Source organism: Cervus canadensis, chromosome 14 (assembly GCF_019320065.1).
Source record: "Cervus canadensis isolate Bull #8, Minnesota chromosome 14, ASM1932006v1, whole genome shotgun sequence".
NCBI classification, from domain to species: Eukaryota; Metazoa; Chordata; class Mammalia; order Artiodactyla; family Cervidae; genus Cervus; species Cervus canadensis.
Genome location: NC_057399.1, coordinates 7,888,248 through 7,904,488, shown reverse-complemented (window position 1 = coordinate 7,904,488; position 16,241 = coordinate 7,888,248). Strand labels below are relative to the sequence as shown.

The window sequence follows — 16,241 nt, the reverse complement described above, 5'->3', positions numbered from 1 at the left end:
AACAACACAAAATATATATCTCAATATTAGTGGCTCTATTTTGTCTTCATTCTTATTATTAATAATGATTCAAGTGTAGCACTTTGCATTTTTATTTTTGGCAGTAATTTAATGTGATTTGGTTTATAGCTCAAAGTGATAATTATTCTCTTTTTTCATGTGTGCTTCCTCTGCCCTGTTGTTAGTGAGAGAATGTCCAGATTGGTTATCTCTTTTCAGTTTCATCTGTTTACATTCCATTTACAGTGATATTTACTATTCCTATAAACACTGCATATTTTCATGGCTTCTTGGTTTGGCATATATATTTTCACTAACTGAAAAGCCCTCTCCCCATTTATAGAGTAAAAGTGGAAAGTGTCAGGTCTTCTTAGAGTCCCTACTGATCTACCCACCAAGGCCAGGGCCTGGCATGGGATTCTTCACTTTCCCCTGCCCCCGCCCCCCGCCTCTAGCATTCACATCCATTCAGTGTTAACATTTCCTATGTACTTGTTCTAAGCTCTATATTCTACCCAAAATTGGTCACTGAGCTTTCATCCCATTTCATGTTTTCAACAACATTTACATACAGTCTGACCAATTCCAAGTTGACATCCTTGATACAGGTCTCTGAAGCCCCACACATCTGGATGCTGCTGCTGCTAAGTCGCTCAGTTGTGTCCCACTCTGTGTGACCCCATGGACTGCAGCCCACCAGGCTCCTCCCTCCCTGGGATTCTCCAGGCAAGAACACTGGAGTGGGTTGCCATTTCCTTCTCTAATGCATGAAAGTGAAAAGTGAAAGTGAAGTTGCTCAGTTGTGCCCGACTCTTAGGGACCCCATGGACTGCAGCCCACCAGGCTCCTCTGTCCATGGGATTTTCCAGGCAAGAGTACTGGAGTGGGGTGCCGTTGCCTTCTCCACAGACGTCTGGATAATTCCCGCAGTTTCGCCATGATTTCCTCAGTGAAGCTGTTGGTCGTCTTCTGAGTCTCTCCTGCCATTGGCTCTGACTCCACGTGTTCATAGTCAGTGTCATTCTCAAGTGCTTCCTTGTACTGCGTCGTATCAGCCCCACGATTGTGATGTGATTTTATATTCATCACTGTGTTTATTGTTGGAGTGAGAGAGGGAAGAAAGGAAGAGAGGAGAGGAGGGGAGAAAAAATGAGGGACACAGTTCATGAATTCAGAAATGTCGACTAGATAGGCACAGAATGGGGACCCCCATCGGGGTCTATAGTCATCCATGTGGCACTTCCGTCCTTTGTCAAATCATGCATTGAAAGTCAAATGGGTTAAGAGGGAAGAGAAGAGGGGACTAGAACATGTTCTTGCCTGTTTTAAAACCTTGTGTTTATTTTACTTAAAAAAAAAATACGTTGATTGTTGCAGTGAAAAATGTTCTATGTAACAACCGCACCATGTGTCAATGTTTATAAACCTGTTCTTAATGTTTTATAAAAATAAAAAGTGTCTCTTTTGTAATATTTAGCGAGAATGTTGAGAGAAAAGTCTGCATATGGAACTTCCTTCTGGTAAGCACTGGTTCTACTCGAAGTAGACTTCAGTTTAGAAAATGCATTAATATGAATAGAGGAACATAGGATGAAAGGATAAGTAGTCACCATGACAAATAAAAACTCTGGAAGTTATTAATGACCTGTAGTCATATGAGAGAATGCTGATCTGTATTATCCATTACAATTATGGAAAAAGCAGAAAAAATTCAAACTAGATTAGAAAAAGTACTAATTCAGTACATGTTTACAAAACTTTTACCCCATGCAAGCCACCCTGCTGAATAAAGTGAATAAGGCACAATCTTTGCTCCCCAGATACTAAGGAGGGGGTAGATGTGAAGGGAAATGCCTGTTCTTTGTAGATCAGCTAAATTTGGGCGTGGACTTCTCATTCTCAATTTGTGTCCCAGTATATAGATTCCCTGGAGAAGGGAAAGGCTACCCACTCCACTATTCTGGCCCGGAGAATTGCATGGACTGTATAGCCCATGGGCCTCAAAGAGTCAGACATGACTGAGCGACTTTCACTTCACATAAATAGAAGATGGGGCTTCCTTATTGGCTTAGTGGTAAAGAATCTGCCTGCAATGCCAGAGATGCCGGTTTGATCTTTGAATTAGGAAGGGCCCCTGGAGAGGGAAATGGCAACCCACTCTAGTATTCTTGCCTGGAGAATCCCATGGACAGAGGAGCCAGGAGAACTACAGTCCACTGGGTGGCAGAGTCAGACACGACTGGAGTGACTTACCACTGGCAGTCATGATGAAGCCCGTGCCCACTGTGGACTAGACCTGTTTCAGACATTGCGGTACACACTATATAGATATTAAGTTTTTTAGTAACAATATAATTAGTGTTGGTGGAAGAGACTTCTTTATCCTTTTACAGGTAAGGAAACTGAGGCACAGAGAGGCTGAGTAAGTTTTCCACTATGGAACCAATATTCAAATCCTTACAAGACAACTTCACAGATTCTTTCTCTGAGCAACTGTTCTATGTAATGAAGGGCTTTTGTGGGACCAGATCAGAGGCTCTAAATATATCAGCACTAACTTATTCTCCTTACTGACAAAATGGCAAGCATATGTGGGGTTTTCTTTAATAATATTGTTACTGATGCATTTATCAAAATATAGCCTCAGTTAATAAAGCAAATGTTTATAACATGTGACATTGGGAAAACACTTCCTATTTTTCAGCTAAATATCACATTTCCCCTACTCTTTCTGGAATGTAGGTTCTGTACTCTTACATAGAGGGAACCATTGCTTTCTGTTTCAACACATAATGAGTGACTTCTGTGTCAAGTACCCCAATTGTTTAAATAATTGAATTACATACAAAAGCATTTTATAAATATGAGGATTTCTTGTAAAAGTTAAGTATGATGCTAAGTGGTAATTTAATGCATTATTTTGGTGTTTTCATTCAAATAAATTTAGTGGATTATTTGTATTAGTTGTGGGCATATAGCATTTGATTTGTTCTTATAGGAGTACAGTAGCAAAAATTTTATGCTTAGTGGGCTGGTGGAAATGAGTTCATCTCAGCATTCATTACCAGTAAGCCCTGAGACATGAAAGTTGGCTTCTGCAGGTCATGGCATGATTGGTGATTTGAAGCTCAAGGGAGCCTCTATTTAGTGGAGATTAAACTCAAGGAGGACCACCTAGGGTTCTCCCTCATTCCTACTTGGAGAGCTCATTGCTGCTGACTTACTGAACAAAATACTCTCTATCCCAAAATACGACTATCTGTAAAATTTTTACATTTTTAAATCTATAGCTTTTACAAATCATGTTTCAGTATTTAGTGCTAAATTTTAAAATATACATATGTATTGACTTGCCAAATTGTTTTCTAATATTCAGATTGGTTTATGAATACTTGGTAGTGAATGATATTTTATAAAATAAATTCTGTTTGATGAGGCTTATTATAACTGAGTTTCCAATCTGAATATTCTGTGTGATCATGTGTATTCTTATTTGTTATGTGGACTTACCCGGAGGACTTCTTGGTTAATACTGCAGCCCAGTTTTTGAACCATGGTTGTCCACTTTCCAATGCCTATGTGTAAATTTTGTATAAAGAGTATTTATTCTGTGATAGTTTGATACCTAGATGACCTTGATTCTTTGCATTCTTTCTTTCCAAACACTTTCAACAGAGAAGAGTCTTTGTTTCTCCTATCTCCATCCTAAGCTCTAAGACATTTCCTTGTCACTGTAGTTTCCTAGCAACCCACAGTAAGACATTAGGTATTACAGGTGCAATCTGTTTTTCCATGATAGTAGAAATGAGCAAGTGAGGGAAGAACTGTCAGTTCCAGGAGGGCTGGGCCATATCTGTCCTCGCCTGTTTTGTCCCAGCATCCAGCAGAGTTTGTGATACTTGCATCAATATCAACTGAAAATAATGCTGTGCTTGTGGAATGGGTGGAAATTAGTTTGGGGTTGGGGGATAGTGAAGGTGGAAAGAAGTGGTCTTTTTTTTTTTTTTAATTAATTTATTTTTTTTGTCATACATTGATATGAATCAGCCATAGATTTACACGTATTCCCCATCCCGATCCCCCCTCCCACCTCCCTCTAGAAGTGGTCTTTTAATAAGAAAATTTCGTTATGCCAAAGCAAAATCCTTGCCAAAGTAGAATTTGGACCTATGGAAGGCTGTGTATAGAAACCAGTCTTTTATATTATACACAGAAATATGTAGCCAGGAGCAGAACTATTAACCTATTCTTTACCTCATAAAATATATATTCAAGAATAGAGTATATTGAATTATGTAATAGGAAAGTCAATAAAAATAATGACATTTGTGATTTCCTATATAAAATAGGATTTTTGATTTTTCAATCACAAAAACGTCACAAAATGTCTGGTTGTGAGTTCATTCTTCCTGCGTAACCATCAGGAGCCAGGCCCAGGAATGATCGCTCCGTGGTTCTGCTGAGTGGGGGATGGCAAGCTTCTGTGAAGGATCAGCCAGCAGATGCTTCTGGCTTTGCAGGGCCTTCTACTCTCTGCCGCCTCTTCTTTGTTTTCAAGCTTAATTCTTTTTAAACAAATCTTGAAACATTAGCTCATGGGACTGTACAGTAAGAGGCTGAAGCATGATGTAGGTGGTTTCAGTGAAGGGAAGCTTAAAAGTCTGGATTTCTAAAAGCAGTTTTTGAATTTTATCTCTTTAGTAACCTCTTCAATTGAGCTCAAGTTATTATCATTTAAGATTTTAGTTAAACTGTTGCAAGATACATGATTTTTAAGTGGTTACATATCTGTATTATAATTTAGTCACTTTAGGCTTAAAAAAATCTGTCAAAATACATGTTGAATATGCCTCATAAGATATAATTTGATGACTCACATGTGGGTAATTGTTCTAGAAACCAGTGTTAGTGATCTCTTTAGAAAGAGAGTCAAAACATTAAGAAAAAAGAAACTTTTCAAAGGCACGTTTTTGTGTTTCTATCATATAATACATTTTTCATGACTCCGTTTTGCCTGAGGGGAATATTCTGGAAATATAATGTAGGTGCTTTGGAGCAGTGATTCTCAAAGTATAGGCACAGATCAGCAGTGTCAACATCACAGGGGACTCTTTAGAAGCCCAGATACTCAGGCCCCCCTGCCCAACACACCTGGTCAGTCGGAAACCCTGAGATGGGACCTATCAGTCTGTGTTTAACAAACCCTCCAAGAGATTCTGAGCCCTAGAAGATGAGTATTACTCTTCCAGAACAAAACAGCAAGAGGGAAGATGAGGAAAAACATAATTCAATCAAAATAATCCTGGGAAAATCACTTACAGAAAAAAACTTATTAGCTGACTGCAAAAATAAGCCTTAATTATTAGCATTGTCTTTCAGTGACACATAAACTGTACTGCAAAAACGTGAAAGCATTTAAATTCTTTATTATCAAGTTTTCATTAGTTTATTATTATCTAATACTCTAAGGGACACATTTGAATTTAACAGAATTATATTTTCATTAATCATATTTATTTAATTATGCAACAAAGAATAATTGTTTGATTATATGGCTTAGAGACAGAGTTCAGTGTTTATATATTTCACATTTTGTATGTGAATCAAGAGAAGAGGTGACAAGAATACACAGAAGAACTGTACAAAAAAGATATTCATGACCCAGATAACCACAATGGTGTGATCACTCACCTAGAGCCAGACATCCTGGAATTTGAAGTCAAGTGGGCTTTAGGAAGCACCTCTACAAACAAAGCTAGTGGATGTGATGGTATTCCAGTTGAGCTATTTCAAATCCTAAAGATGATGCTGTGAAAGTGCTGCACTCAATATGCCAGCAAATTTGGAAAACTCAGCAGTGGCCACAGGACTGGAAAAGGTCAGTTTTCACTCCAATTCCAAAGAAAGGCATTGCCAAAGAATGCTCAAACTACGCCGCAGTTGCACTCATCTCATACGCTCGTAAAGTAATGCTCAAAATTCTCCAAGCTAGGCTTCAACAGTATGTGAACTGTGAACTTCCAGATGTTCAAGCTGGATTTAGAAAAGGCAGAGGAACCAGAGATCAAATTGCTAACATCCACTGGATCACTGAAAAAGCAAGAGAGTTCCAGAAAAACAGCTACTTTTGCTTTATTTACTATGCCAAAGCCTTTGACTGCATGGATCACAACAAACTGGAAAATTCTTAAAGAGATGGGAATACCAGACCACCTGACCTGCCTTCTGAGAAATCTGCATGCAGATCAGGAAGCAACAGTTAGAACTGGACATGGAACAACAGACTGGTTCCAAATTGGGATAAGAGTACATCAAGGCTATATATTGTCACCCTGCTTATTTAACTTATATACAGAATATCATACGAAATGCCAGACTGGAGTAAAGCACAAGCTGGATCAAGATTGCCGGGAGCAATATAAATAACCTCAGGTAAGCAGATGACACCACCCTTATGGCAGAAAGCGCAGAAGAACTAAAGAGCCTCTTGATGAGAGTAAACGAGGAGAGTGAAAAAGTTGGCTTAAAACTCAACATTCAGAAAACTAAGATCACGGCATCTGGTCCCATCACTTCATGGCAAATAGTTGGGGAAACAGTGGAAATGGTGAGAGACTTTATTATTTTGGGCTTCAAAGTCACTGCAGCTGGTGACTTCAGCCATGAAATTAAAAGACACTTGCTCCTTGAAAGGAAAGTTATGACCAACATAGACAGCATATTAAAAAGCAGAGTCATTACTTTGCCAACAAAGGTCTGTCTAGTCAACTCTTTGTTTTTTCCAGTAGTCATGTGTGGATGTGAGAGTTGGACTATACAGAAAGCTGAGTGCTGAAGAATTGATGCTTTTGAACTGTGGTGTTGGAAAAGACTCTTGAGAGTCCCTTGGACTGCAAGGAGATCCAACCAGTCCATCCTAAATGAAATCAGTCCTGAATATTCATTGGAAGGACTGATGCTGAAGCTGAAACTCTGATACTTTGGCCACCTGATACGAAGAAGTGACTCATCTGAAAAGACCCTGATGCCGGGAAAGATTGCATGTGGGAGAAGGGGATGGCAGAGGGTGAGATAGTTGGATGGCATCCCCGACACGATGGACGTGAGTTTTGACTAAGCTCTGGCATTGGTGATGGACAGGGAAGCCTGGCGTGCTGCAGTCCATGGGGTTGCAAAAAGTTGGTTCAGTTCTGTCCACTGAGTGACTGAACTGAACTGACTGATGTGAATCAAACTTCCGCTTTTTCAAAAGGTACCTGCATAAAATGGATGATTTTTTTTTAAGTTGTGAATATCAAGGGTTTTCTGAAATAGCTAAAGTGAAGTGAAGTCGCTCAGTTGTGTCTGACTCTTTGGGACCCCATGGACTGTAGCCCACCAGGCTCCTCCATCCATGGAATTTTCCAGGCAAGAGTACTGGAGTGGATTGCCATTTCCTTCTCCAGGGGATCTTCCTGACCCAGGGATCGAATGCGGGTCTCCCACATTGCAGGCAGACGCTTTACCATCTGAACCACCAGGGAAGCCCAAAGATTGAAAGAAATGAAAGTTGCTCAGTCATGTTGGACTCTTTGTGACCCCATGTGCTATACAGTCCGGGAGTTCTCCAGGCCTGAATACTGGAGTGGGTAGCCTCTCCCTTCTCCAGGGGACCTTCCCAACCCAGGGATCGAGCCCAGGTTTCCTGCAATGAAGGCAGATTCTTTTCCAGCCGAGCCACAGGGGAAGGCCTGGAAGTAAACCTGAGTGGCATGCAGGCCCACGCACGCCCCAGACACAGCCTGCGTGGCGGCAGCGTGGCGATGACTGGCTGTAGCTGAGCGGTCTTCCCGGTGTGCTGAGGACACCGCACACGACAGGCCTGCCCTTTTGCTGTCACTGGGCCCAAATGCTGTAATAAAAATGCGTCCCTGTTTACTGAGAACCCTTTAGTAGGGTCTGCAGTAGCATTTAGTATATCTGGTGTCTTTTATGGCCAGACAGAAATATATTAAAGTGACTGCTTACGTGAGAAATGTTAAAAGTCAGAGTTTCTGGTTCAGGAATAATTAAGCCATTTACATTGAGTGACACTGATATTTAATTTCTTACCAGTTTGTGAGAACTAGTATAGCTTTTCAGAAAAACAGAAACGTTGAATGATTATTAAATGTACAGGGAGATTTTATTCAGGGGAAATTGACTTTAACTTTCTTCCTCATCTTTGTTATTTACAGGATGGAAATAGGCCAGTAAAAGATAGGAGAAATTGAAATTAATCAACATTTCTAGATGATACATTTTGGGGAAGATGTGAGAAAAAGCAAACAGTGGAGTTTAGATATATCAGATACATTAGATACATTAAACAAGCCAGAGATATGCTATGTATGTATATGTGTGTGTTGACTTACACATTTTAATGAACTGATAAGACTATATTATAATTAGATCACATTTTAATGTCTTCCATTGTAGGATCTGAGATGGTTCATTTTGATGGGAAGAGTTCTTTGCTGTACACATTTAATCATAAATCCATAAATCCAATCAAAGAAGTTATTTCTCTGAAATTTAAAACCAGAGAGAACAATGGGATTCTACTCCACAGAGAAGGACCAAATGACAAACACTTCACCCTGGAGTTAGTTAAAGGAAAACTCATCTTATTCCTTAATTCAGGTAAAAAAAAAAGGTGTTTCGGGAAATACTATTTAGATGAAAGTATCTTTTACGATGAATTTTCCTTCACAGTTAAGCGGCTAATTTAAACCCAGAGTACGTTTGGATGTGAGGGTGATCTGGCTTGGCTGGAAAGGTGCTCCCTTCCTCCCTCATAGTTCCACATGCGTTCCTCCCGAAGCTGAGCCCTTGGTTGAGGAGGACTACCTTCTCCTCTAGAGGAGGGCCGTTCTTTGGTCAAAGGTATATGCATGGCTTTGCTTCTCTGCTAGAACCTCGAAACAAGCCCTCAAGGTCCACTTGCAGGAGAACGTAGGGTCGCCAAGCTTCCAAGACTCCAGACACATCCAAATGAGGCATTCCATGTGGCAGTCTGCCTTTCTTTAAAAAACAAAACAAGCACAAACAAAAACGAACACTTTTGTGAAAGAAAGCAGACCCTATAAATAATTATTCTGAAGACCAGAGCTGCCCAGGCAAATGGACACATGGTCACCTACAGTCGAGCTCTACTGTACATGTGTGATCTTCAGCGTGCTTTTATGTAAAAAGTGTTATTTCTTGATAATCATGTAAGATCAGTAGCAGATGCTCAGTAAACAACCTGATTATATCATGATGACAAGGGTGGCTTATCATAAACTTTTGAAGTAGTCCTATGAATGAAGACCTAGAAAGAAAATATTTTCAAGAAAAATGAAAATTCAGGACATAATAATAATAATAAAACAAGTTAGATAGAAGATGTTACTCAATATCAAAGAAGATTGTATTTAAGATTAAGATAAAAGCAGCGCACCAGTTCTTGGGATAAAAGAATGTAAGGAAAGTGTAACTGATGTGAGAAATGCTAAACCTGAAAGCATTGATCATGGTGTTGAGCTAGACGGAACGGTGCATTTACACTTCCTTCCTTTTCAGGTCATGCTAGCTCGCCCTCGCCTGATGCCCTCATGCTGGGCAGTTTGCTGGATGATGAGCATTGGCATTCTGTTCTCATTGAGCTCCTCAGTACAGACGTCAACTTCACTGTGGACACACACACTCATCATTTTCAGGCGAAAGGAGACTCCAACTATGTGGATCTCGACTATAAGGTGTGAAATGACTTTTTAAGTATTACAGATTTTATCGTTTGATTGCAGCGTAATCTTCTATAGAAAATACTACTACATTGAAAAATTCCCTTTCCTACTAATTCAGAATTCTGATAAAACATTTCCTATGTGTGGTAACTTCACACTGGAAGATACATGCTCAAGCTATTGAGACATTTTATTCCTTACAGATGTTAGTCTTCACATGAGAGTAAACAGTTGTTAAATTTAGGAAATCCATACATGAAGAGCTACCAGTTCAACAAAGAATACTTTTAAATGCATTTGTTCACACAGTTCCTCTGTATTCCATCTGGTGTTTGACTGCAAATATTACCTTCGAGATTTCTTTGTTTTAGGGCAATCCTAAACAGAATTAGCTACCTAGGATAATTTAGAGACGTAATCCACATATATTCTAATCTGAATTTTTTAAGTAACAAGAAAGCCAAATGCACACATCTCAGAATACTGTTTCTTGGGGTTTTTAAACACCTGACGATGTTTGCAGCGTGTTGCCCATGTGTGTCTAACATACACTGAAATGCATTGCTTGTTCTGCCAGTTCTGCTGAGCACATCTGTCAGCAAACCAGGTTTCAGCATTCACTTGGTATGAGTGGCCTCAGCAGCAGGGACCAGCTGGCGATTCTGGTCTTGAATGATATTACCAGTGGCTTTGTAATTCTAATCTATCAGAGTCGTGGCAAAGAGCAGGATCCCATAGTCTAGTTTATAAAGTAGAATATCCTCACAGTAGACTGCCTTGTCATACAAACTGAGATTTACTGTGGGCATAAAGATCAATATTCCCCATCAACAAAAATGACAGAACTATATGAGTAGCAGCAAATTGTAAGAAGGATATTTAATATATTTATGTCAGTGTATTTATTTTTGTGTATATATTTAATGTATTTATCTCAGAGCACTGGGAAATACATATAAAACCTCCTTTGAAATTAGCATGATAATATAAAATAATGCAAGCAGATTTGAGACAATTACCACTATACCTGCTAATCATACATGTTTAGGCAGATAATCAGAAAATCATTAAACAATGTTATTTATGTCATTTTTTTCTTTCTAAGATCAGCTTCGGAGGGATTCCTGGACATGGAAAATCAGTGGCATTCCCACATAAAAACTTTCATGGCTGCTTTGAAAATCTCTATTTTAATGGAGTGGATATCATTGATTTGTCCAAGAAACACAGGCCACAGGTCCTCATCATGGTAAGAAAGTCTATATGCAAGTTCAATAGAAAAGGGAACTGCAGTTTGATTGATTCAGCTTTAAAATATACCTCTTCTGAAGGCAGGGAAGGTACAAATCATGGGTATAGTTATCCCTAGGTATCCTTGGGGAATTGGTTCCAGGACCCCGGAGTTGGAGCAATCCAAGGATGCTCAAGTCCCTTGTATAAAATAGCACAAAAATAAAATAAAATAAAATGGCACAGTATTTGCATATAACCTAGTCATATCCTCCCATATACTTTAAATGGACTCTAGATTATGTATAGTACCTAACGCGATGTAAGTGATAATGTAAATAGTTGTAAATACAATGTAATTGTTATGTGAGTAGTTGCTGGTGCTGGTCAAGTTCAAGTTTTGCTTTTTGGAACTTTCTGAAATTTTTCTTTCTAAATATTTCCCTGGTTGGTTTGTTGTATATGAAGATGCAGAACCTGGGCATACAGAAAGCCTACTGTACTTTTTTAGTTTATGTGTGGTTTCATTTTTATGTGTTTGTGGAAATAGATGAATAGTTTCACAAAAATGTTAAAGTGCAATCATATTAAGGCATTTTAATGCAGTGTTTTTCTTTTCAATTGGTTTCTTCCTTCTTTCTCCATATTCTCCACAGTCCCTCTGTCAAGCTGGGATGTTACTAACATTTGTCCTTCCTTGTTTGGTCCATAGTAATGGAAACCTCTATAGATAGATAGACTCATACTCACACATGTATTTATGAATCTGTATGCTTCCACATTTGACATTGTTTACAAAAAAATATCATTTTATAAGTTTTTCTCCATCTAGATTTTTTGATTCAACAATGCCTTGTAGGAATTCTTTTCCATTATCAGGAATAGTTCTACATTAGAATGTCTACATCACTATCCATTAGGAAAACATGCCATTATTTATCTAGTCATTTCCTACTCAGGGCATTTGCTTTATCTCATTTTTTTTTTTTTACCACTATAAGCTGACAGTTGCACATATATGCTCAATACAGGGGCTTCCCTTTTGATGGGGTAAAATTCCAGAAGTAGAATTTCTTGGTCACAAGTTTTATACAGTTTTACATTTCAATAAACGTTGTTGGATTGCTTTCCAAAAAGTTATAGCATGACATTTTCCACAAGCAATGTAATGTTAGAACCTTCCATCACGTCTCAGCCAGCCCTCATATACCCCTGCCAGCTCACGGAACATGAACTAATATCTCTTTGTTACTTTGTGTTTATGGGACTACAGGTGAATTAAATAATCTTCTCACCTGTTTTTTGTCCATTTGGACTTGCATTTCTGATCGTTGTTCACTCCTATTCTTTTGCTTAATTTTTATTTTATTTCTTTAATTTTTGGTCAATTTACAAGACAGTTTTATATTTGATAGATAACCCTCTGTCATTCATGGTCCATATATTTTTTCAGATTTATCAATCTCATATTAAATATTACATGATATGTTGAGTATATAAATATTTTTACTTATATGTGGTCATTAGGTCTGTATACTTCTTTATAGCTTTGGAATGTCTCTAAAACCCTATAATCTATACATGGTCTCATGGATTTTCCTGTAAGAACTTTTAATTGGTTTTATTTTTTAAATAAAAAAAAAACTAAATCTTTGAAATTTTTTTCTTTATGTGATATAAGATTAATTTTTGTATTCTACCTGATAGATATCCATTTGGTCCTACACTATTTAATAACTAACCCACCCTTTATCCCACATAGTTGAATTTCCTTATATACTAAGTTTTACCAGGTGGCTCAGTGGTAAAGAATCCGCCTGCCAATGCAGGAAATGTAGGGGATGAAGGTTCGATAGCTGGGGTGGGAAGATACCTTGGCAGGAGGAAATGGCAATACACTCCAGTATTCTTGCCTAAAAAATCCCATGGACAGAGGAGCCTGGCCAGCTAAGTTCATGGGGTTGAGAAGAATTGAACATGACTACACATCCCGGAGAAGGCAGTGGCACCCACTCCAGCGCTCTTGCCTGGAGAATCCCAGGGATGGGGGAGCCTGGGGGGCTGCAGTCCATGGGGTCGCGAAGAGTCGGACATGACTGAGCGACCTCACTTTCACTTTTCACTTTTATGCATTGGAGAAGGCAGTGGCACCCACTCCAGTGATCTTGCCTGGAGAATCCCAGGGATGGGGGAGCCTGGAGGGCTGCCGTCTATGCGGTCGCAGAGTCGGACACGACTGAAGCGACTTAGCAGCAGCAGCAGCGGCAGCATACATGCTAGCTTTATTAATATGTAACTACACAATGCATACATGTATTGTGGCTGTATACTCTATATTAATAGGTAACACACACTCTCGGATCTTTTGTGAGCTCCTTATGCCGTTCCACTGCTATGTCTACTCCCACACCAGTAACACACTGATTTGCTCACAGTAACTTTGCTATCTGGTAAGTTAAGTTCTGTCTCACTGGCTTTTTATTTGCCTTATTATTTTTTGGAGAGGAAGAGTAATGTTTGGGTATGTATTGTGCTATCTGAAATCTATAGAAAAGTTTTTAATTTCAGACAAAATTCTTGTAGAGGGTTTAATTGGAATTATATTGAGCCCATCCAAGCACTATGATTAAATATAGTTTGTTTCTGGAGCAGTAGACATATTGTAAGGATTAAAAACATCTTTAAAAACAGAATTATATACAAATATAAACAGCCTGCTAGACAGATCAGATCTTAGGCTGGGTGATGGCCTTGAGTGATTTGGTTTGTAAGAACTTCAGAGAAGAGACCAGCCTACCTGTGGCAGGACCAGCCTGGCCACATTCTTATCTTCAGACATGCAAAAGCACATGCCCTACCTATAGTCAGATGTAGCTATCACCTGAGTGATGCACTTATAATCACATTTACATCATCAAGACAAGCACAAGAAAGTTCCTGGAGTAAGTTATCCTTGGTGCTAGCCTTCACAATGGAGGAAAACATCTATCATCCTCGGTGCTAGCCTTCACAACGGAGGAAAACGTCTATCATCCTTGGTGCTAGCCTTCGCAACGGAGGAAAACCTCTGTCACGCCAGGAGAGGAAACTGTCTCTTTTCTGTTGTATCCCACAGTCAGCACTGTTGCTGTTGTTCAATCACTCAGCCGAGTCTCTTTACGACCCCGTGGACTGCAGCATGCCAGGCTTCCCTGTCCTTCACAATCTCCCAGTTTGCTCAGATTCATGTCCATTGAGTCTGTAATGCCATCCAGCCATCTCCCATCCTCTGTCGCCCACTTCTCCCCCTGCCCTCAGCATCAGGGTCTTGTCCAATGAGTCGGCTCTTCACATCAGGGGGCCAAAGTATCAGCGTTTCATCATCAGTCCTTCCAATGAATATTCAGGGTTGATTTCCTTTAGGATTGACTGGTTTGATCTCCTTGCTGTCCAAGGGACTTTTTAGAGTCTTCTCAAGCCCTATTCAAAAGCATCAATTCTTTGGTGCTGAGCCTTCCTTATGGTCCAGCGCTCACATTGGTAGGTGACTTCTGGAAAGACCGTAACTTGCACACCCAGCATTAAGTCTGGGAAGATGTGGCTCAGGATTCCTTTGCAAATGCTTAGTAGCGGAGATGGACAGTTCCCCAGAATCTCAGAAATAGGTTTGCCCAGCTGAACAGCACTTTTTCTTTTCATTTTTATATTTAGTTATTTTTGGCTGCCCTGGGTCTTCATTGCGCTTTCACCGCTGTGTGTGCACCGGCTTTCTCTAGTTGCGGGGAGCAGGGGCGACTCACTGCATCGCCCGGGCTTCTCGTCTGGTGGCGTCTCTTCTTGCAGAGCGCGGGCTGTTGGGCTCGCAGATTCCACTTGCCTTAGTTGGCTTAGTTGCCTCACGGGATGTGGGATCTTAGCTCCTGGACCAAGAGTCGAACCCACGTCCCCTGCATTGACAGGCAGATTCTTAACTATTGGGCTACCAGGGAAGTCCTTGAACAGTGCTTCAAGGGACCTATAAGGTAAATCTGGATTTAAGTTTGATGGGGAAGCCTCATTTTAAAAATCCTAGATTGCTGAATTGTTGATAGGAAATTCAGTAAGTCTTGGAAAATCTGTTGTCTGTGAAATGGAAGCATTCCAACTGTGCTTTCCTAAAGCCTGTTTGACTGTGTTCACAGGGAAACGTGTCCTTCTCCTGCTCACACACGGAGACTGTCCCCATGACTTTTCTGAGCTCCAGGAGCTACTTGGTGCTGCCAGGCACTCCGGGAGAGGACAAAGTGTCTGTGATCTTTCAATTTCGAACATGGAACAGAGCGGGACTGCTGCTGACCAGTCAGCTTCAGCATAGGTCAGGAGCGCTCATCCTTGTTCTTAGTGATGGAAAACTCAAGCTGAGTCTCTCCCAGCTGGGACATCCAGCCAGGGACATCACAGCAGGTAATAAACGTCCCCCTGAGATAACACATAGGTCTTTGTTGTGACTGTATCTTCTTGCATGTTAACCTAAGATGGGGAATCTTTAAAATAAATGAATAGCTGGATACATAAGATATTCGTAATCCTAATAGAGAGAACTAGATTGCTTTTTCCTTCGACATAGGTAACTCCAGGCTGTTGGTGTGTCAGTCAATGTGACAGCATAATTATCAAAAAGTTTAGAAATAAATGATCATAAACTTGTGGTTACCAAAGGGGAAGGAGGGAGAGGGATAGATTAGGATTTGGGATTGACAGGTATTCACTACTATTAATAAAAATGGATAAGCATCAAGGACCTACTGTTACAGCACAGGGAAGCTTACTCAGTATTTTGTAATAACCTATAAGGGAAAAGAATATGAAAATGAATATGTATATAGACACGTGTGTATATAAATCACTTTGCTGCACGCTTGAAGCTAACACATTGTAAACCAACTATACTTTAATAAAAAATAATAAAAGAAAAAAATTTATTTATAAGTTTGAGTTAGAACCTAGAAGTAAACTTGAATTACTGGAAGGCATTAGACTGTTCTAAGGAGTCTTAAGAAACTAGATTTCTTTGAACTGTTTTTTAAACCTGTATACATGTTAATTTTCAAAATATTATAAGTTACTTTTCTTTCTTGTGTCTGAGCATCGCTTCCTGTGTTCCTACTCATTTCTGGTGAGGCTGCTTCTAAGTGGGTGAATGTTCTGTAGTTTTCTGAGAAGAACCTATTTATTTCCAGACTCACTTCTGAGTCGTGTTATTTTTGAACTTTGGGGACTGCTTTACATTTAAAACTGATAAAATTT

General features: G+C 39.6%; 1 protein-coding gene across 1 annotated transcript in view; it reads left to right on the top strand.

Annotated features, from left to right (window-relative positions):
- Positions 1-16,241, top strand: part of LOC122453341 (contactin-associated protein-like 3) — a 198,994-nt gene that overhangs the window by 111,170 nt on the left and 71,583 nt on the right. Inside the window, exons 5-8 of the mRNA XM_043487328.1 lie at positions 8,458-8,661; positions 9,583-9,758; positions 10,852-10,995; positions 15,137-15,398. Coding sequence (XP_043343263.1) covers positions 8,458-8,661; positions 9,583-9,758; positions 10,852-10,995; positions 15,137-15,398 — 786 coding nt within the window. The remainder of the gene's footprint in view (positions 1-8,457; positions 8,662-9,582; positions 9,759-10,851; positions 10,996-15,136; positions 15,399-16,241) is intronic.